This window comes from Netta rufina (genome assembly GCF_964035555.1).
Source record: "Netta rufina genome assembly, chromosome: 21".
NCBI classification, from domain to species: domain Eukaryota; kingdom Metazoa; phylum Chordata; class Aves; order Anseriformes; family Anatidae; genus Netta; species Netta rufina.
The window spans coordinates 3,654,654-3,669,780 of NC_140145.1; the positions used below are offsets into that span (position 1 = coordinate 3,654,654).

Genomic DNA, 15,127 nt, shown 5'->3' on the forward strand with positions numbered 1-15,127 from the left:
CTTAAATGTGCCCTTTATTGCATTATACTTCTCCTTTTATCACTGTAAATTCATTGTCCAGGCCCTGCTTTTGACCTGTAGAAGGGCTTCAAGGAGTTCAAGGGGTTTTTTTTGCACTGTTTTTTCTTCAGCTAATTACTTTGGTTTTTCACAGCTGGCATGAACCATTTGCAGCCCGTAGGTCATATGTGTAAAGAGTAAAAGGTAAATATTATTCTAGATAGCAAAGGTCAGAGTGTTATATATGTTTGTCTTATTTTCTTGAATATTAACTGTGCTGATAAGATAAGCTAATAAAACACCATTTTAAAATCAATACTGTTAGCTTTGCCTCACATTCCTACCTGTTGTTGTGGCCACAGGAGCATGCTTTCTGTGCAGGGCACAGGGAGCAGAGTGCTTCTAATTGTCAAGCGATATCTGGAGAGCTAAACCCTGCTGCTGAAAATAGATTTTTCACTTAAAACTTGTGCCATACAATTGTGATGACTCTGCAGCAGCTCCGCCTTTTAAAAGTGTCTCTCCCTGCTGCCTCCAAGCCCAGCAGCTCCCTGCTTCCGAGCAGCTGGCAAGGTGCTATTTTGGCCACACAATAAGGTCTTACAGATCTCCCTTCCTCAAATGAGTATTTAATCCTTTTTCTTTTTTTTTCTACTTGTTTGTTTGGTTGTTTTTTTTTTGTTTTTTTCTTACAGTTTTAAAAGCCTTTTCATCCAGTTGGTGCTATTCTAGCTGTCAAAACCTTTCACCAAAACATGTTGGATGCTGGTGCATTTTAAGCCCTCCTTTGCTTGACTTTGCTCCAGAAGCAGTGGCTGGGCTGTGCACTTTCTCGCTCTAGGCTGGTTTGGTTAGCCAAGAACCTCACCTAGATTCTGGCATTTTCCCTAACTTTACACTATTTTTTTGCTACGCAAACACCTTGACTTCTAGTGGCATTTCTCAAGGTCTAAAAGCATCCTGAATCCTTTCTCTGCATACTCTCTTTCTTTATTTAAGGTCATTTCAGTATTTGTTGTCAACAGTTTAGAGTGCTTTATAAAAAAAAAGTTGTTCCCCTTGACCTGATCTTTTTCCTGCTGTGCATCTTAAGGTGTTTTTTGTTGCGTATTTTTTTATTTGACCTGGCTGTTAATATTCAGGTCTCTGCATTGCTGTAGCAGTAGAAGTGTGCTCTGGAAACCAGGAGCTGAGCTTGAGAAGAGATCTTTTTGGGAGATGCTGCTGGGATGGGAACCTCCAGGTCTCTGGTGTGATATGTAGGGTTGGGCTGGAGAGAGCTACGGTTTCCAGCTCCCTCTAGGGTATGTCTAGAGAGAGCAAGTGAGAAGGGTCACTTTTAGCTTTTCCAGGTGCTCTGCTCTCATTGCCTCATGCTGGGAGGTGTCTTGCTCTTCTTCACCAGTATTTTGTATCCGATGAGGCTGAAGCAGTGTCTGGGAGGTAGTCTGGAGCTTTACTTCGCCTTTCGTGGATGCTTTGATCTGCCCTCTGGCTGGCGAGTGGATGTTCTGCACCAGTTGCCCTGGTTTAGGGATCTTCTGTAAGTGGCAGAGATGGGAAGGACTTCTCCACTGGTAGCAAACCAGGATGTTTGCCTACAAATCAAAACTGTTTGCACATCTGTCCTGGAGAAACTCAAGCCAAAACCTTCGTGGTATGATTGATAATTCCTTGACATTAAGGGCATCAAACATTTTGCAGTGAGTGAAGGTTCAGCCTGCCGAGTTTAATTGAACAAGGAGGTGCAGGTCAAAGCCAGCTCTGCTTCCTCCTGCTTCTGTACTGCCCTAAAGGATCACATGGAGAGATGATGATCCTCTGCTGGGTCTGGCTAAGGAAATGTGTTCTGCAAACTGGCTTCCTGTGTCTTTTTTCATTATCTTCTGGAGAAGCAAAGAGCCACACAGCATCTCCCACTGCAGTATTCAACGTACAGGGAAAAACAATGAAAGAGAAGCAGAGAGTCCTGTCTTATAGTCCTACTTCATGCGGTGGATGTTTGCTGGAGTTTTTTTCCAAACCCAGGAAAAATAGCTGTATGGTTGTTTTAAGATTATTTTCTTCCTTTCCCAGCTGACCTTTGTTCACACATCATCAGAGTTAGCGGCTCCTGTTTCATCTTCCCACTGGAAAATTGAATGCTTTTCTTGTTATTTCTCATGGTTTTTTATTTTATTTTTTATTTTTCTCAGTTTTGTTAAAAGCCCTGCAGAAAATCACAGCCCAGTTTTATTTCCACTGTCTGAGCTCTGAAGGGTCTCCAATGAATCCAGGTATTGTGCTCCTGGCCAAGGACTCAAACACTTCACAGATGAAGCAGTCCCTTCTTCAACTTACTTAACGTGAATTATTTTGGCTTCTTGCAGCAGCTCACAGATAATTTATCTTTCCCTCAGTCCCCTTTCCACTTTCCAGGAGCTGTTAGCTGCCTGTCCCCTGAGTGTCATCTGTGGTTTATGTAACGGTCAGACGCCTCTTTTCTGTCTCACCTAACTTTACTTGTGATATTCTTTTCTGTCGATGACAGTCACTCCGAGATCTTTTGCATCTTCTGTTACAAGGGATCTTTCCTGCAGCAAGTGTGAACAGACACCCACTAATAATTTTGTGTGTGGACTTCTGTGGTTAAGTTTCATCACAAGATCGGAGTAAGAATGCTCAGGTGCTGTGCCGCACCATCTGGGACTCCCCCCACAAACAGATGGGCAGGCCTCTTCCTCTTTGGACAGACGGTCCCTTCATCACCTGATGTGGTCTCCCCACCCACGCTTGTGTGTCCCAAACCTGTAGGATGCCCTGGAGAGCCTTGTGGGGCCTCAGGCAGGTGTATAAATCCTTCAGACACGCACCATGTTCGAGCAAGCTCCTGGCATACAGACGCATAAAGCAAGTCTCTGGGATACATGAGCCACGAGGGCTCAAAGCTTTACCTGGATCTCCCCTTTCCTCCCACCTGTGGAATCCATATTGGTAATTAAAAGATTTCAGGTGTTTTGGGGGAAGACAGTGGCTGTCCTGAGCCAGACCCAGTGCTGGAGCAGTGGCAGCACCACAGGCAGTGGTGTGTTTTCTGTGGTCCTGGGTGGGGAGAGGCTGCTCCCCCTCCTGCCAGGGGCAGCACTGCTCACCCCAGCACGGTGCTTTGCCAACAACAGCAAGGGAGAGGAGGGGAGAGGGAGAAGAGAAGGCAAGGAAAGGCCCAAAACAGTCACCTCCCCACCAGCAGACACCATACAGACAGCAAATAGCCAGCTCTCACTTAAAACACTTGCTCCTATGGGAGCCACGCATCAGCGCTTTGGAGCTGGAGGGTGTCTCTCGTAGATGGAGCCCTTTCTCAGTGGAGCTCAGGTGTCCAGCATCCCACCTGGCACCCTGGGGCTCTTCAGGCTTTGTCTCCTGCCTCTTTCTTCATTATCATCCTATCCTGGCTTTTGCTAGAGCCTGACCTTTCTCTTTTTCTGTTTTCTTGCAGGTACCTGAAGAAAATATAAACGGTGTGGTCAATGCACTCCAAGTCAGTCAAGCTGAAAAGCATTAGAAATCTTCTGAGCTGGTTCCAGATGCTTTTTATTATTATAATTATTATTATTATTATTCTTTTTTCTCACAGTATTTCTTGAAAAAAATCTGATTCCAGAGAGTGACATGAAAAGAGACTGTGGAAAGTTGAGCAGAAACAGCTCCAATTAGCCTTTGTTTTAATTATTATTATTATTATTATTATTATTATTATTGTTATTTTATTAAATTTCTTTATGAATGAGGGGCAGGAGGAAAGGGAGTTCAGATGGTTTCCTGAGGCCCAGCCCCAAGGCGAAGGGTGACCTTTGGCGGTGTGGAAGGAGCTCCCCGGGGACACCGGTGTCTCCCCGAAGTGCGGTGGCACGGCCGTGGGCGCTCTGCCGAGGGCTTGGTGGCACGGCTGGAGTGGAGGGGCCATAAACACTACGAAATGTGGAATTAAACGGAAAAGACGTCGCATAGTGCTGGCTTGTCTCCTCGCATCAGCCTTCCTCTGAGGACCGTCCGTCGTTGCATATGTTGAGATAGGATGGCGAGTGGGTTCTGTTTCCCCTGACAAAACTCTTTGGCGTTGGAAAAGGGGAGAGCATACCACTGTCTGAGTTGTCCCCTGCCTTCCTTTCTCCCCGCAGTCAAAGCCTGGCTGCCTGGAGAAAGCCCGGGGTGGACGTGTTATTCTGGCCTGCCTCCCAGGTGGTGCCACCACCGCTTTGTCTGCTTCAAAACCCGGCCGTTTCAGTTCAGTTTTCCCCAGCCACCCTCGGTGTCCTCCCAGTGTGTCCCCTGTGCAGGGGCAGCCGTTGTCCCTTCACCCCACGTCACAGCAGTCCCCTTTTCCCCCAGGGTCAGAAGAGGAGGAGGGAGGCTTCTCTTCTCACATCCCCTCTGTTCCTTTCCCATGCTATTTTTGGACATTAATTGGGGGCATGAAGCATTGCCCAGGGCCCCTCAGTAGCTGCTTCTCCCCTACCCTGCACAGCCTGGGCCGTCTTGTCTGAGCCCCACAGCAGGTGGTTGTCCCCTGCAGGGCCAGGAGGGTGCCCAAACCCTGCTGGGACCCTTCGGTGGGTTTTATCAGCTCCTTCATCACCAGGGTGGAAATCGCTGCTGCCTGGGGACTCGATTCCCAGGGTCTTTCCATTGGGTTCAGGCCTTTGAAAGCCTCACGGTGCTGAATGCTCCGGAAAAGCAAGGTGTTTTGTGTGGCCCCGCCACAGGCAGGTGACACGGCTCTTCCTCTGGGGCATGTTTGTGTCTGCCTCATGTCACAGCTCCGAGGTGGCAGGGCCAAAGTGCTGAGGTGCCACAGGGGACAGCGCTGACCAGCAGCAGGAGAGCAGGAGGCCTTCACCTGCAGGCCTCTGCTTCTACAGCGAGGAGCTCAAGTATTTCTTGTGTTCCTGGGCTTCTTCCTGCCTTTGACGTGAAGAAGTAGCGGTCTCAGAGTTGTAATGAGGACTTACTGATGAGACAGCCTCTAGCATGGATTTTGTGAGGCTGCATCTCGCAGGGTTTTGCATGAAGCTGCAGGCAGTGCGCAAGCTCTTGGGATCGCGCTGTGGGCATGGTTTGTGTTGGTGTGTAGGACACGCAGCCGGGTTTATAGCGGGGTGCAGGACATGCAGGCACTCACACTGGTGTACGGCTTGCTGGTTAGTTCTCCTTTCATGGCACTGGAGGACTGAGATAAATTTGAGTTATATTTGTGCTTTCTGGTGCTGCTGGACCCAGACATTGAGCTTCAAATCCCTTTGTTTCCTGATCAGTGGGGTGTTGTGTGGCAGCTGGGCAGGGAATCGGAGCATCCACAAACAAATTCATGGGTAACTTTTATTTCTAGGCCCCAACTGCATTAAAGCATCCCAGAGCACTTGGGCACACGTTTAATGCTTTACCCAGCAGTGTGTTTCGCTGTTCCTTTATGTGGGTTTTCAGAGTTGCCCTGTGATACCTGCAGTCACTCCAGATATCTGGACTAAAAGATTATTCCTGGTGTGGCACCATGGATGTTTGCTCACAACGATGCTTCGGTTTCCTGCCACGTGCCGTGAGGATGCTGGCACAGGCCGTGCGGTGCAATATTAGAAAAATTTAAAAGCAAAACAGAGATGTTTTAGCTGAGTCTGTGTGGCATTGGCAGCCGTGAGCTGAGCTGAAGGTTGCGGCAGGGTGCTCGGGAGCTTTTCACCACATAAAGCGTTGACGGGTTTCTCTGTGGGGTGGCAAGTTGGGATGTTTGTGGGGCCATTCTGGAGATGGAAGCCAGCACAGCGCACTGCTTGCCACCAGAGCTTCTGGTCAGCTGAGTCGAGCCTGAGCTTTCCCTGTGTGCAAGGACAGTGCCAAGGGTACAGGTCCTGTGCACGGTCCTGGGCTGCACCAGCCACTGACAAAATGGGCATTTGGCCCCTTTGTGCATCAGAGGGCAGCGTGCGTTGGCCTCCCCGTGTGCCAGTGCCGCTTGCTGAGGGCCGTGACGTTAACACTAAGGGATTACTTGAAATGAGCAGCAGCTTTACTGAGCCTTAAGAGAAAGCAAAAAAAAAAAAAAAGTTAGTGTTTATTTTATTGTATTATTTTTTAAATTTTGCACTCAGGCTATTCTAGAGGGTGTTTTTTATTCATTTACATTTTCCTCTTCTTTCCCTGAGGGAGTCAGCCTTAAATCTGTGAAATCTGTGGATGTCTCCGGGGCGCTTCAGAACGTCACAAAGCAGGTTGATGTCCCGCCCTGACAATGTCACAAGGTGGAAAACCCCTTGGGGGCCTTCCTGTGTCCACCATCATCCTCGGACTCACATTTTTATTTCCTCTTTCTGTCTTGATAACCAAGTGGATGGTTTCAGGCGACGAGGGGCAATTTCTTCTGGTGCTCCCTGCCTCGCTGCGGTGCTGGGAATGGGGCTGACCCTGCGTGTGGTTCAGATCAGCACCAACTTGGGATCTGGTGTTACTTGTGAGAGCATCGATATGAGGCTAAGGCAAGACAGGGGCTGTGGGGGCTTTGTTAAAAAAATAACAATAATATCACACATAATGAGCACACTTAATGAGCTCAAAGCAGTGGCTCTTGAAGCTGCCTGACAGCTCCTCCTCGCCAGCACTTTGGGGTGGGGGAAAATGGAAGGGTCTTTTTGTTTTGTAATGCCTTACGATACTCACGTCTCTGCGCATCCCTGGCATTGTGCTGGTTCTTTGCCACTCTGGATAAAAGGAGGAAAACATCCCCATGGCACAGAGTACGGCTGGGAGTCTGCAGCACTGAAAACCAAGGTTAGGTGCCAGCTGCCCACGCTGTGTCCAAGCCTCCGTGCTCATCTTCTTGGCGTTTTCTCTCTTTACGGCCATGGTTGCTGCTGATCAGGGACCCCTCAGCCCTGCAGGATCCCCCTGTGCCCCCGGGGTTCCTCTCGGTGCACAAAACTTCACCAAACGGCGCAATGCAAAGTGCGTTTCCAGCCCTGCAAGGAGGGGTGGGCAGGGGAGGAGGAAGCAGCCCTCACTCACCCTCCTTGCTTCTCCGAGGCCTTCGTTTCTTAGCAATTGAAACTTTTCTCATGCTGTGTGTTACTGCCTGGGGTTTTTTGTCTTTCTCCGCACGGTTAGATTTTGGCTGCAAGTTCCTTTCTACTGTGCAAGAGTGCGCGTATGTTCATAGAGAAGTGTATAGTGTTTCTGTAGGAATAGTATGTCCCTGTTGTACACATGTAGAAATGCCCGTGTTTTCTGTTTGTATGGCTGTATACTGTACATAGCATATATACTTGAGCAATATAGGTTAATATATACCGCGTGAGTACCTGCGTGTGTGCTCCGGGCACAGGCAGTAAGTGCCGTACACACACATTTACTCACCATATATTTTTAATTCAAGTATATAGGCAATACGAATACTTAGTTATACTCTGGATTTCTTGACACGTTTCTAGCAAAGAAACGGAGCAGAGCTGCGGCTCCTCCGCTTGCTGTGGGCAGGCAGAGCCCAACCCCAGTGCACAGCGCGGTGCAGCCGCAGCGCCGGGTTTCCCTGCCTGCCTCAGAAACACCCTGCTCCTCTTCAGTTCGGTGCCTCAAGCACAAAGACTTTAGAAAAAAATGCTCCTTTTTTCATTTTTAGTTGCTGTCCTGAATGCTTCAGCGTCTCTGTGCGGGGCTGCCTGTGTGGGTCCCTGGCTGATCTGGGATTTCTGTTTTCATCTAGAGGGCAGTTTGGGCAGAGGAGGTGTGGGTTTTGGTGGGTTGGTGGCCTGAAGGCAACCCACGGCCACTGTGGATGTCTGGTATTTATTGGGTAGCTTGTGTTTGTTGACCTGAGGAGCTTTAAATCGGTGGGTTATTAACTCAGTGGGTTACTTTTAAATAGATGGACGTGGAGGAGGGTTTTATCCTGTTACGAGTGACAGAGGCTGCCTGAACTCGGTAACTGGAAACACATGGGCTTTGCATCTCGTCATCAGACTTCCCTGCTGGCCAGGAGAGCGTTTGGAAGGCTCTGGGTGGGAAAAGGCTCTCACCCCAACCCCTGTCCCGCAGTCACACTGCACCAAATGCTTCCTGGCCGCTTGCCCTTCAGCTCCTCCAAGTCCCATAACTGCACCCGTCAGCAGCCTCGTGCAGCTTTCTGCTTCTTCTTGGACACTGGAGTCAGTTTGGTTTGCAGGTGATGGAGTTTCTGAAGCGTGGTGCTCTGAGTGGCGTGCGATAATCCTTGCATAGGAGCCCTTAGCAGAAGCATTTGGATTTGGCTGGAGCAGACTGTGGCTCCTGCAGTGGGTGATGTTAGCACTGGGACTGACTCGCTGGCAACGCCGTTTGTAATGGGCATTCATTGTGTAAACGCCGCGCTGCTGCTTCCAGGCTGGCTTTGAACTCCAGGCTCAGTGTTACCAGTGCCACGGGCACGGGTGGGGAATGCTGCTGAGGGGGGAGATGAACTGACCCTGGGCCCTAACACAGACCTGTCTGTGTCGGACGCTTTCCCGTTACTCTCCTGCCTGCCCTGGGGCCACCTTCTTGGTCCGTGCTGACCCGCAGCAGCCCCGGGGACGTTTCCCTGCGGGAGGAAGGGAGGGGATGGCTGGGGCACCAGCTGGTGCGAAGGGCATTTGTCATCTCCTTTGGACTTGAGCAAATATGAAGGTATGCGGTTTCGCTCGTTTGTCGTGAGCACAAAACCATTTCTGTTCTTTCTCCAATTTGACCCAAGCAGAGCTCCTCTCCCTGCCCAGCTCCCATCTCATTCCCCGGGTACACCTTCGTCCTGGTCCCAGCTGTGGTGCCAGGGCCCCTCCCAAAGCCCCAGTCCTCAGAAATCCTCCGATGTGCAGCCTCTGCCCTGGGGAGAGCCTCCGCGGGTCTCCGCGTGCTCGGAGGCAGCAGATCCTTGGAGAAGGACGCCAGGTCCCGTGTTGGTGCTCCTCTGGCACTGCTTCAATGCGAGCAGCTCCTGCCCTGTCGCTGGGTGAGCGCCGGTTTCTGGTGGCAACACGGGAGGAGCCCGAGCCTGAGCAGCAGCTGCCAGCTCCTAAGCAGAAGTGTCTTGCTGCAGCATTCGGTGATGGACAAGAAATCGTTTCCTGGTGGGGATTTCTTTTCTTTCTGTTATTACTGCTGCTGTGGACATCTCCAATAAGCAGCTTAAGGCATCTCACTTACCTGGTCCCGTCCTGACTGCAAATGCTGGACTGGATTAAACTTTTATTACCTGCTAGAGAGTAAAACCCAGTAAGCCTTTTGCCAAATAGTATTTACGTCGTACCGCGCGTGCTGGGGTGTGTTTACATTGGCCGAGATGTGCAGATCTGCCTCGCAGATTTAGATACCTCCTCCCCACACACTCATCTGTCTGTCTGTCCATCCCCGTGTGGGCTGTCCATGTCAGGGCCAGCGATACCCCGTGGGCTTTGTGGGGGCAGAGCCCAGGTGGAAATGCTCGGGGTGCTTCACCCAGCTCGGGCTGTGGGACCACGACCATGAATCTTGAGTCCCTCTGCTGTCTTCAGGCCCTTTCCATCCCCCTGCCTCCTTCTTCACTTAATCTTCATTAAGCACAACTCGGTTTAAATACCAGCTCTAATTAGCACAGGGGAAGAGAAGTGTTTGCAATACAGCACAAGCACTGGAGGCTGCTCACGCTGCTGCAGCTGCCCCTGCAGAAGCTCTGGTGAACGTGGAACAATGCACAGACCCTGTTTTTGGCAGGGGAAATAAATGAAGTATGTATCAAGCAAAGTGTATTATAATTTTAGGGTGTGAATGTGCAGGGAAACATACCTCTTTGGAACACAGATAGCCAAGAAGTCCCTCTCTTGGTCTCTCTAGACAGCACCAGCCATTTCTCCTGCTGGTTGGGAAGCTAACTCCTATGCTGAGGGCTGGGACTGAAGGCTACCTTCAGACCACAGCTCATAGCCTTCCCTCGCTCTGTCATCCCCTCTGTTTTGTAAATAACCTGGGGGTGGGTTTGGGACTGGGGACGGATGGCGTGGCTGGGATCAGCACAGCAGGGCTGTTGGTTTGAGAGCCATGGGGTGCTGCAGGTCCCTCTCCAGTAGCTGTGCCAGCGTCCGCCCCACCCTGATGCCAGAAGTGGCTCTTTTCCTCCTTCATTTTGGGGCTCGACTGGATTTTTCCCCTTGTTGCAGATGTGGCAGAGGCGATGGTGCTTGCATGGTGCATTTGGGAGGGAGTTGGAGTCGGGGCCGTGCTGCCCCCACCTCCCTGCTGCCATCTCAGCGCCTCAAGGACCTGAACCCTCCTGCGACGGCAGTACTAAGCCTTTTCTTTCCCCCAAAGGATTCCTACCAGCTCTTTTGTAACTTGAAAAAATGTAGTTTTCCGAGTACCCTGCCCTTTGTGGGAATGCTGCTGCTGTCCCAGTGTGGCTGTCGGCAGCACGAGGGCTCCGCTGGTGGGAGAAGCTGGGGAGCATTCGCCGTGCGGAGCCGAAGGAAGAGGCGGGGAGCTGTGTTCTTGGGACCTAGGGGAAAAACCCCACTGCCCTTCATTATTTCTTGTAATTAGTTTTGATGCCTGGCTTGTGATTGTTTTTGAATTGTTCAGATCAGCAAAGTGACCCAGTGGGTTTTGCTACGGCTGCAGGGCTGCTGGGGGCAGGATGCTTGGGTGGTGTCAGGGGGAACAAGCGGTTCTGCTCCTTTCGGTCAGTCTTGGTGCTGGAGAACCCGCTGGGGTTTGAACATCTCCTTTAGGGTGCGAACCTCAGCGGTTTCCCTCCTGGGGCAGCGTGCTGCTGAGTCCAGCCCTGGTCCCCATTTGTAAACCCCAAAACCTCGCTGCTGCTGACACCCCGGTGCTGGCCCCGTGGCTGCGGGCAGTGGGGCTGTGAGGATGGCGTTACGTGGGGTGGGACAGGCGAGGGGTGGCCTGGCAGGGACCTGCAGCAGGGCCCTGATGTGGATGCCCTGTCTGAGCCTCTGGACAAGCCGTCTGTCTCCCTCCACCTCCACTAGCTGCACACCCGCCTGTTCTCCCGGTGTTTTTTTTTTCCCACTAAACCCAGGGGATGCAATGCCCTTGCTTGGTCCTGTCGCTTGTCTCCTGCTCTTAGGGCGCCGTAATGCACCTGAGGGGTTAGTTTGGGGGATGGTGTTGAATGGAGGAACCCGATCATCCCCATCGGTGCTTAGGGACAGATTTTGGGTTGGTTCCTGGGGTTGACATGCACTGTGTTGTCAGCCCTGGGGTAATTCTGGGCTCACGCTGCAGCTGCACTGCACGGGGCAGTGTCACACCGTGTGGGTGCGGGTCAGCAGCCGGAGGGCACCGCCACCCCCTTGGTGTCTCACCTGGCTTCAGCAGCACTCAGCATCTCTCCCCCCCTTCTTTTGGACTTGAGAAGCAGCCCGGATTTTCCCCAAACGCCCAGGATTGCCCGTAGTCATAGCAGTGCCCCAAATTTCCAGCAAGCAGAGGGGGTCCTGGTGCAGCATCTTCCCAGTGTCACTCAGGGTCTTGCCCCTGGCTGCTGTGGGTGGCCCAGTGGGGCAGCCCAGGGGTGCACAGACCTTGGGGACCTTAAAGCCCCTTGTTTAGGTACCGCTGTCTCTGTAACTGAGCGAGATCCCACTGCTGACCCCCGACACCCACCTGCCTGGCAGAGGCTGGGCTGGGGACAGGGGCACCCTCAGCACCCTGACCTCCCGCAGCCCCGCTCGGGACCCTTCATTTTGGGGGATTACAAAAAAAAAAAAAAAAAAAAAAAAACCATTTTTATTTTTCCCCCCTTTAACTACCAGACTGATGCAAAACAAGGCAGGGGCTCACCCTGAGCTGTGGGGGGGCTGTGGGGCTACGAGGTGCAGGTGGCCCCGATGCGGTGACACCTTCGTGCCCACTGCTGCCCGAGGGGCCCAGGCTGCAACCAGCACAGTGCCCAGGGCGCGATGCGTGGAGCTGAGAAGTGAGTGGAGGCTTTGCTTTCCCAGCGAGTGCACACGCTTCTTTTCTTTGCTGGTCTTATGCTGAAAAGCTGAGATTTATGTACTGTATGGGGAAAAAAAATACAAAACAAAAACACACAAAACATACACAGAAAAAAAAAAAAAAAAAAAAAACTAATGTTCCAAAACAAATGACAGTATATTTTGTACTTTGTAAAGTGTTAATTAAAATGAAAAAGAAAAAAAAAAATGAAACATACGCTGTCTGCTTTTGTACTGATCAAACTGATGAAAATAAAGCAGAGCTTGGCATTGTCTTTATAAGATGTAGCTCGCTTTTTTTCCGGCCCCTGGTCGCACTGGGCTGTATTCAGTGCCTGGGGCTCTCAGCGTCCCACAGGACCAGCCCCAGGGTGAGCATCAGCCCCGAGGGCTTCTCCATCCCCCAGGCTACTCTCAGGGAGCCCGGAGCCTGCCCCATCCCTCTCCCTGGAAGCCCAGAGGCAGCAGGATGTCTCGGGGTGGGTACCAGACCCGTTTTTTCACCCACTCGCAGACGTGCCCCAGACAGCCCAGGGGAGTTGTCCGAGTCTCAGCAAGCGACGAGGCTGCCCAGGGCCGGTCTCATCCTGGGGGAGCTGAAGGACCTGGCTGGCTGTGCAGGAAAACCCAGCGGATTCCCCTTGTATCGGAAGCAGCTCCTCTGCATGACCTCTGGCTGCTTAGTCAAGAGATTTTTTTTTATTTTTTTTTTTTACGATAGATCAGCCCATTTTCAACACTTCTGGTCAAATTTAAAGAGCATGCACCTAAGAATTTGGTATGGGATCATTAACCTGGGAAATTTGCATCTGGAAACAAGCACTGAGTGTTGGTGACATGCACCCTTAGTGCTGTGCCTTGAGAAAAAGCCATTGCAACACAAAACCAGCCCCTGTGGTCTCCCAGGCACATGGCTACCCACAAGAGACTGGGGTCTTGGGGTAAATGTGCAGGATTTTGGCTGTAAAACTGGAGCTTAGACTCCTAAAACTCCATTTGCTGATGGTGCCCTCTCGTCAGTGGTTGTCTGCCTTTACCCAAAGAGGCACAGACGCTGGGGGGTGGCCCAGCACACCACAAAAAAACACCACAAAATCTGGAGTGTGATGAGTCACGCCGAAGGAACATCATTCCAGCGGCATTTTGAACGCCCCAGGCTAATTATTAGTTCTCTGAGTCACTTGTTTTTGAAGGATCCTGTGGAGAAAAGAGCTCACCGTAACGTAGCAGGTGCCTAAAATAACTTTGGTTTCGGGGGCTCCGATGTGCCCCATTGCCAGGCTGGCTCCGGAGTAGAAATTTGGGTGTGAGTCCCTCGCCCTGCCCTGCCACAGCCCACCAGGGTGCTCGGGGTGGTTCATGCACGGCTCTGCTCGAGCAGCTCGTCCCGGGCTGCTTTCAGGCTATTTTAAGCCCAAACTGACAGCGCAATGGTGTTTGGAGGGCGAATTACTCTTGCTAATCAATGCAAAATCAAGGAGGTTATTTTAGCTCTGATTTGAGCTGCTCCCCGTGTGCGTCCTGCGCCCACCCCTCGCTGCAGGTAGGTATATTTAGGGCTGGCTCGTCTGCGGCTCTGCAGGACGAAATGGTGCAAAGTTGCCTCCCAGCGCATTGCTCCCAGCTCCCGAGGGGTCCCTGCCCCTTGGCAGTGCTCGGACCCGGCCCTGACCCATCCTGGGGGCGGCAGGAACCCCTCAGGACACGGCTTCCTTTGACTGGGGCTGGAAAGCAATTATTTTTCTATTATTTGCATCTTTTTTATTTTGATACGTTCATCTTTATTACTTTCTCAGTAGAAAACCAGTGCAGGGAAGGTTGCTGCTGGTTTATGAGGGCTGTGACAAGCGCCCCGGGAGCTCTCTGCTCATCCCTTCCCTCAGCACTTGGGGCCCAATGCGGGATGTGCAGAGACAGCTGGAGGCAGGGCAGGAGAGCAGCCCCTGCACGCACCCTGTGGGCAGCCTCAGGCCCTGCTGCATGAACTGCCCAGCACGCACAGCGTTTCACTGGCAAGTACAGGGGGAACTGGTGTGGGTCTGCCTCTCTAAACCAGCCCCGTTTTGCAGACAGTGCAAGATGCTGAATAACAAAGTGACAGGTGCCACGTTCAGTGGCTCTGGACAAGCTCTAACCTGATCTCATCACTCCAGCAATGCCCCTGTAACCAAAGCGAGGGTTGGGTTTGATGCTTGCCAGAGCACAGGTCTCTGCCACCACCCCTGTTCCCACCCCACCGTGTGTTAGCGAATGCCCACAGCCACTGCAGTGAAACTGCAACCCTCCCCAGTGCATTAAGCCGTGTAACACTTCTATTCAGGGCTAAAGACCTTGCTGGCATTTAATTAACACACAGACTTTGCAATTTATTGCACAGCAAGACTGCAAGACGAGCAGGTAGGACGTGGCACCAGGCCCCAGCCCAGCTCTCCAAGAGGCCGGAGCAGCGCTGGTGGCAGAGCAGCTGCAGGCCTGCAGAGGGCCCAGGCACCGAGCTGCAATCCTGCAGCCCCAGCAAACAGCAGCATGCCCGAGGGAGTTGTTACAAACACCTTCCTTGCCAGATCTTTTTGTATTTATTTCCAATGCTTTAATAAGCTTCCTCATGTAAAAAGGGCACAGCTGCTCCCATGAGGCCAACACAACACATTTGGGCAGCTCAGGCTGCTCCCAGCAGCTGCAGAAGGTATAAATCAGGGCTGTTAATGGGAAGGCACAGCAGCGAACTGTCACAATCCAACATTCACGGATTGCTCTGCCCCAACCCACCACCACAACACAAGGCACAGAGCAACGTTAAGAGCAGCTCATAGACAGGGTTGACTGCAAACTTTGGCTCACCTTCATGATAGTTCATGTGAAGTCCTCCATAAGTTATTGCCTCAGCACAGAGCTTGGCCCCAAGCTCTGGTCAGGCTACCACAAAACCAATTTGGTACAGAAATCCAGCTAATGCAGCTAAATATGGCATCCTCAGGAGCATGGCTACAGGCCTACAGCAGTAGGGCTCCTCCTGGGGGAGGTGTCGCAGGTGACAGAAGTTCCTGCCACACCACTCCATGCCAAAATGCCTGAGTTTAAACACAGACTGCAAGGCAGAGCAGCCCCTCTGTGAAGTGAAATAACATTTCCATTATTAAGAAACAAAGATACAA

At 51.6% G+C, this 15,127-nt stretch overlaps 1 protein-coding gene across 1 annotated transcript in view; it reads left to right on the top strand.

The window, feature by feature from the left end:
* Window positions 1–12,254, top strand: part of CASTOR2 (cytosolic arginine sensor for mTORC1 subunit 2) — a 127,933-nt gene extending 115,679 nt beyond the window's left edge. The window contains exon 9 of the mRNA XM_084299433.1: window positions 3,479–12,254. Coding sequence (XP_084155559.1) covers window positions 3,479–3,544 — 66 coding nt within the window. The 3' untranslated portion in view covers window positions 3,545–12,254. The remainder of the gene's footprint in view (window positions 1–3,478) is intronic.
* Window positions 12,255–15,127: the final 2,873 nt, after the last annotated feature.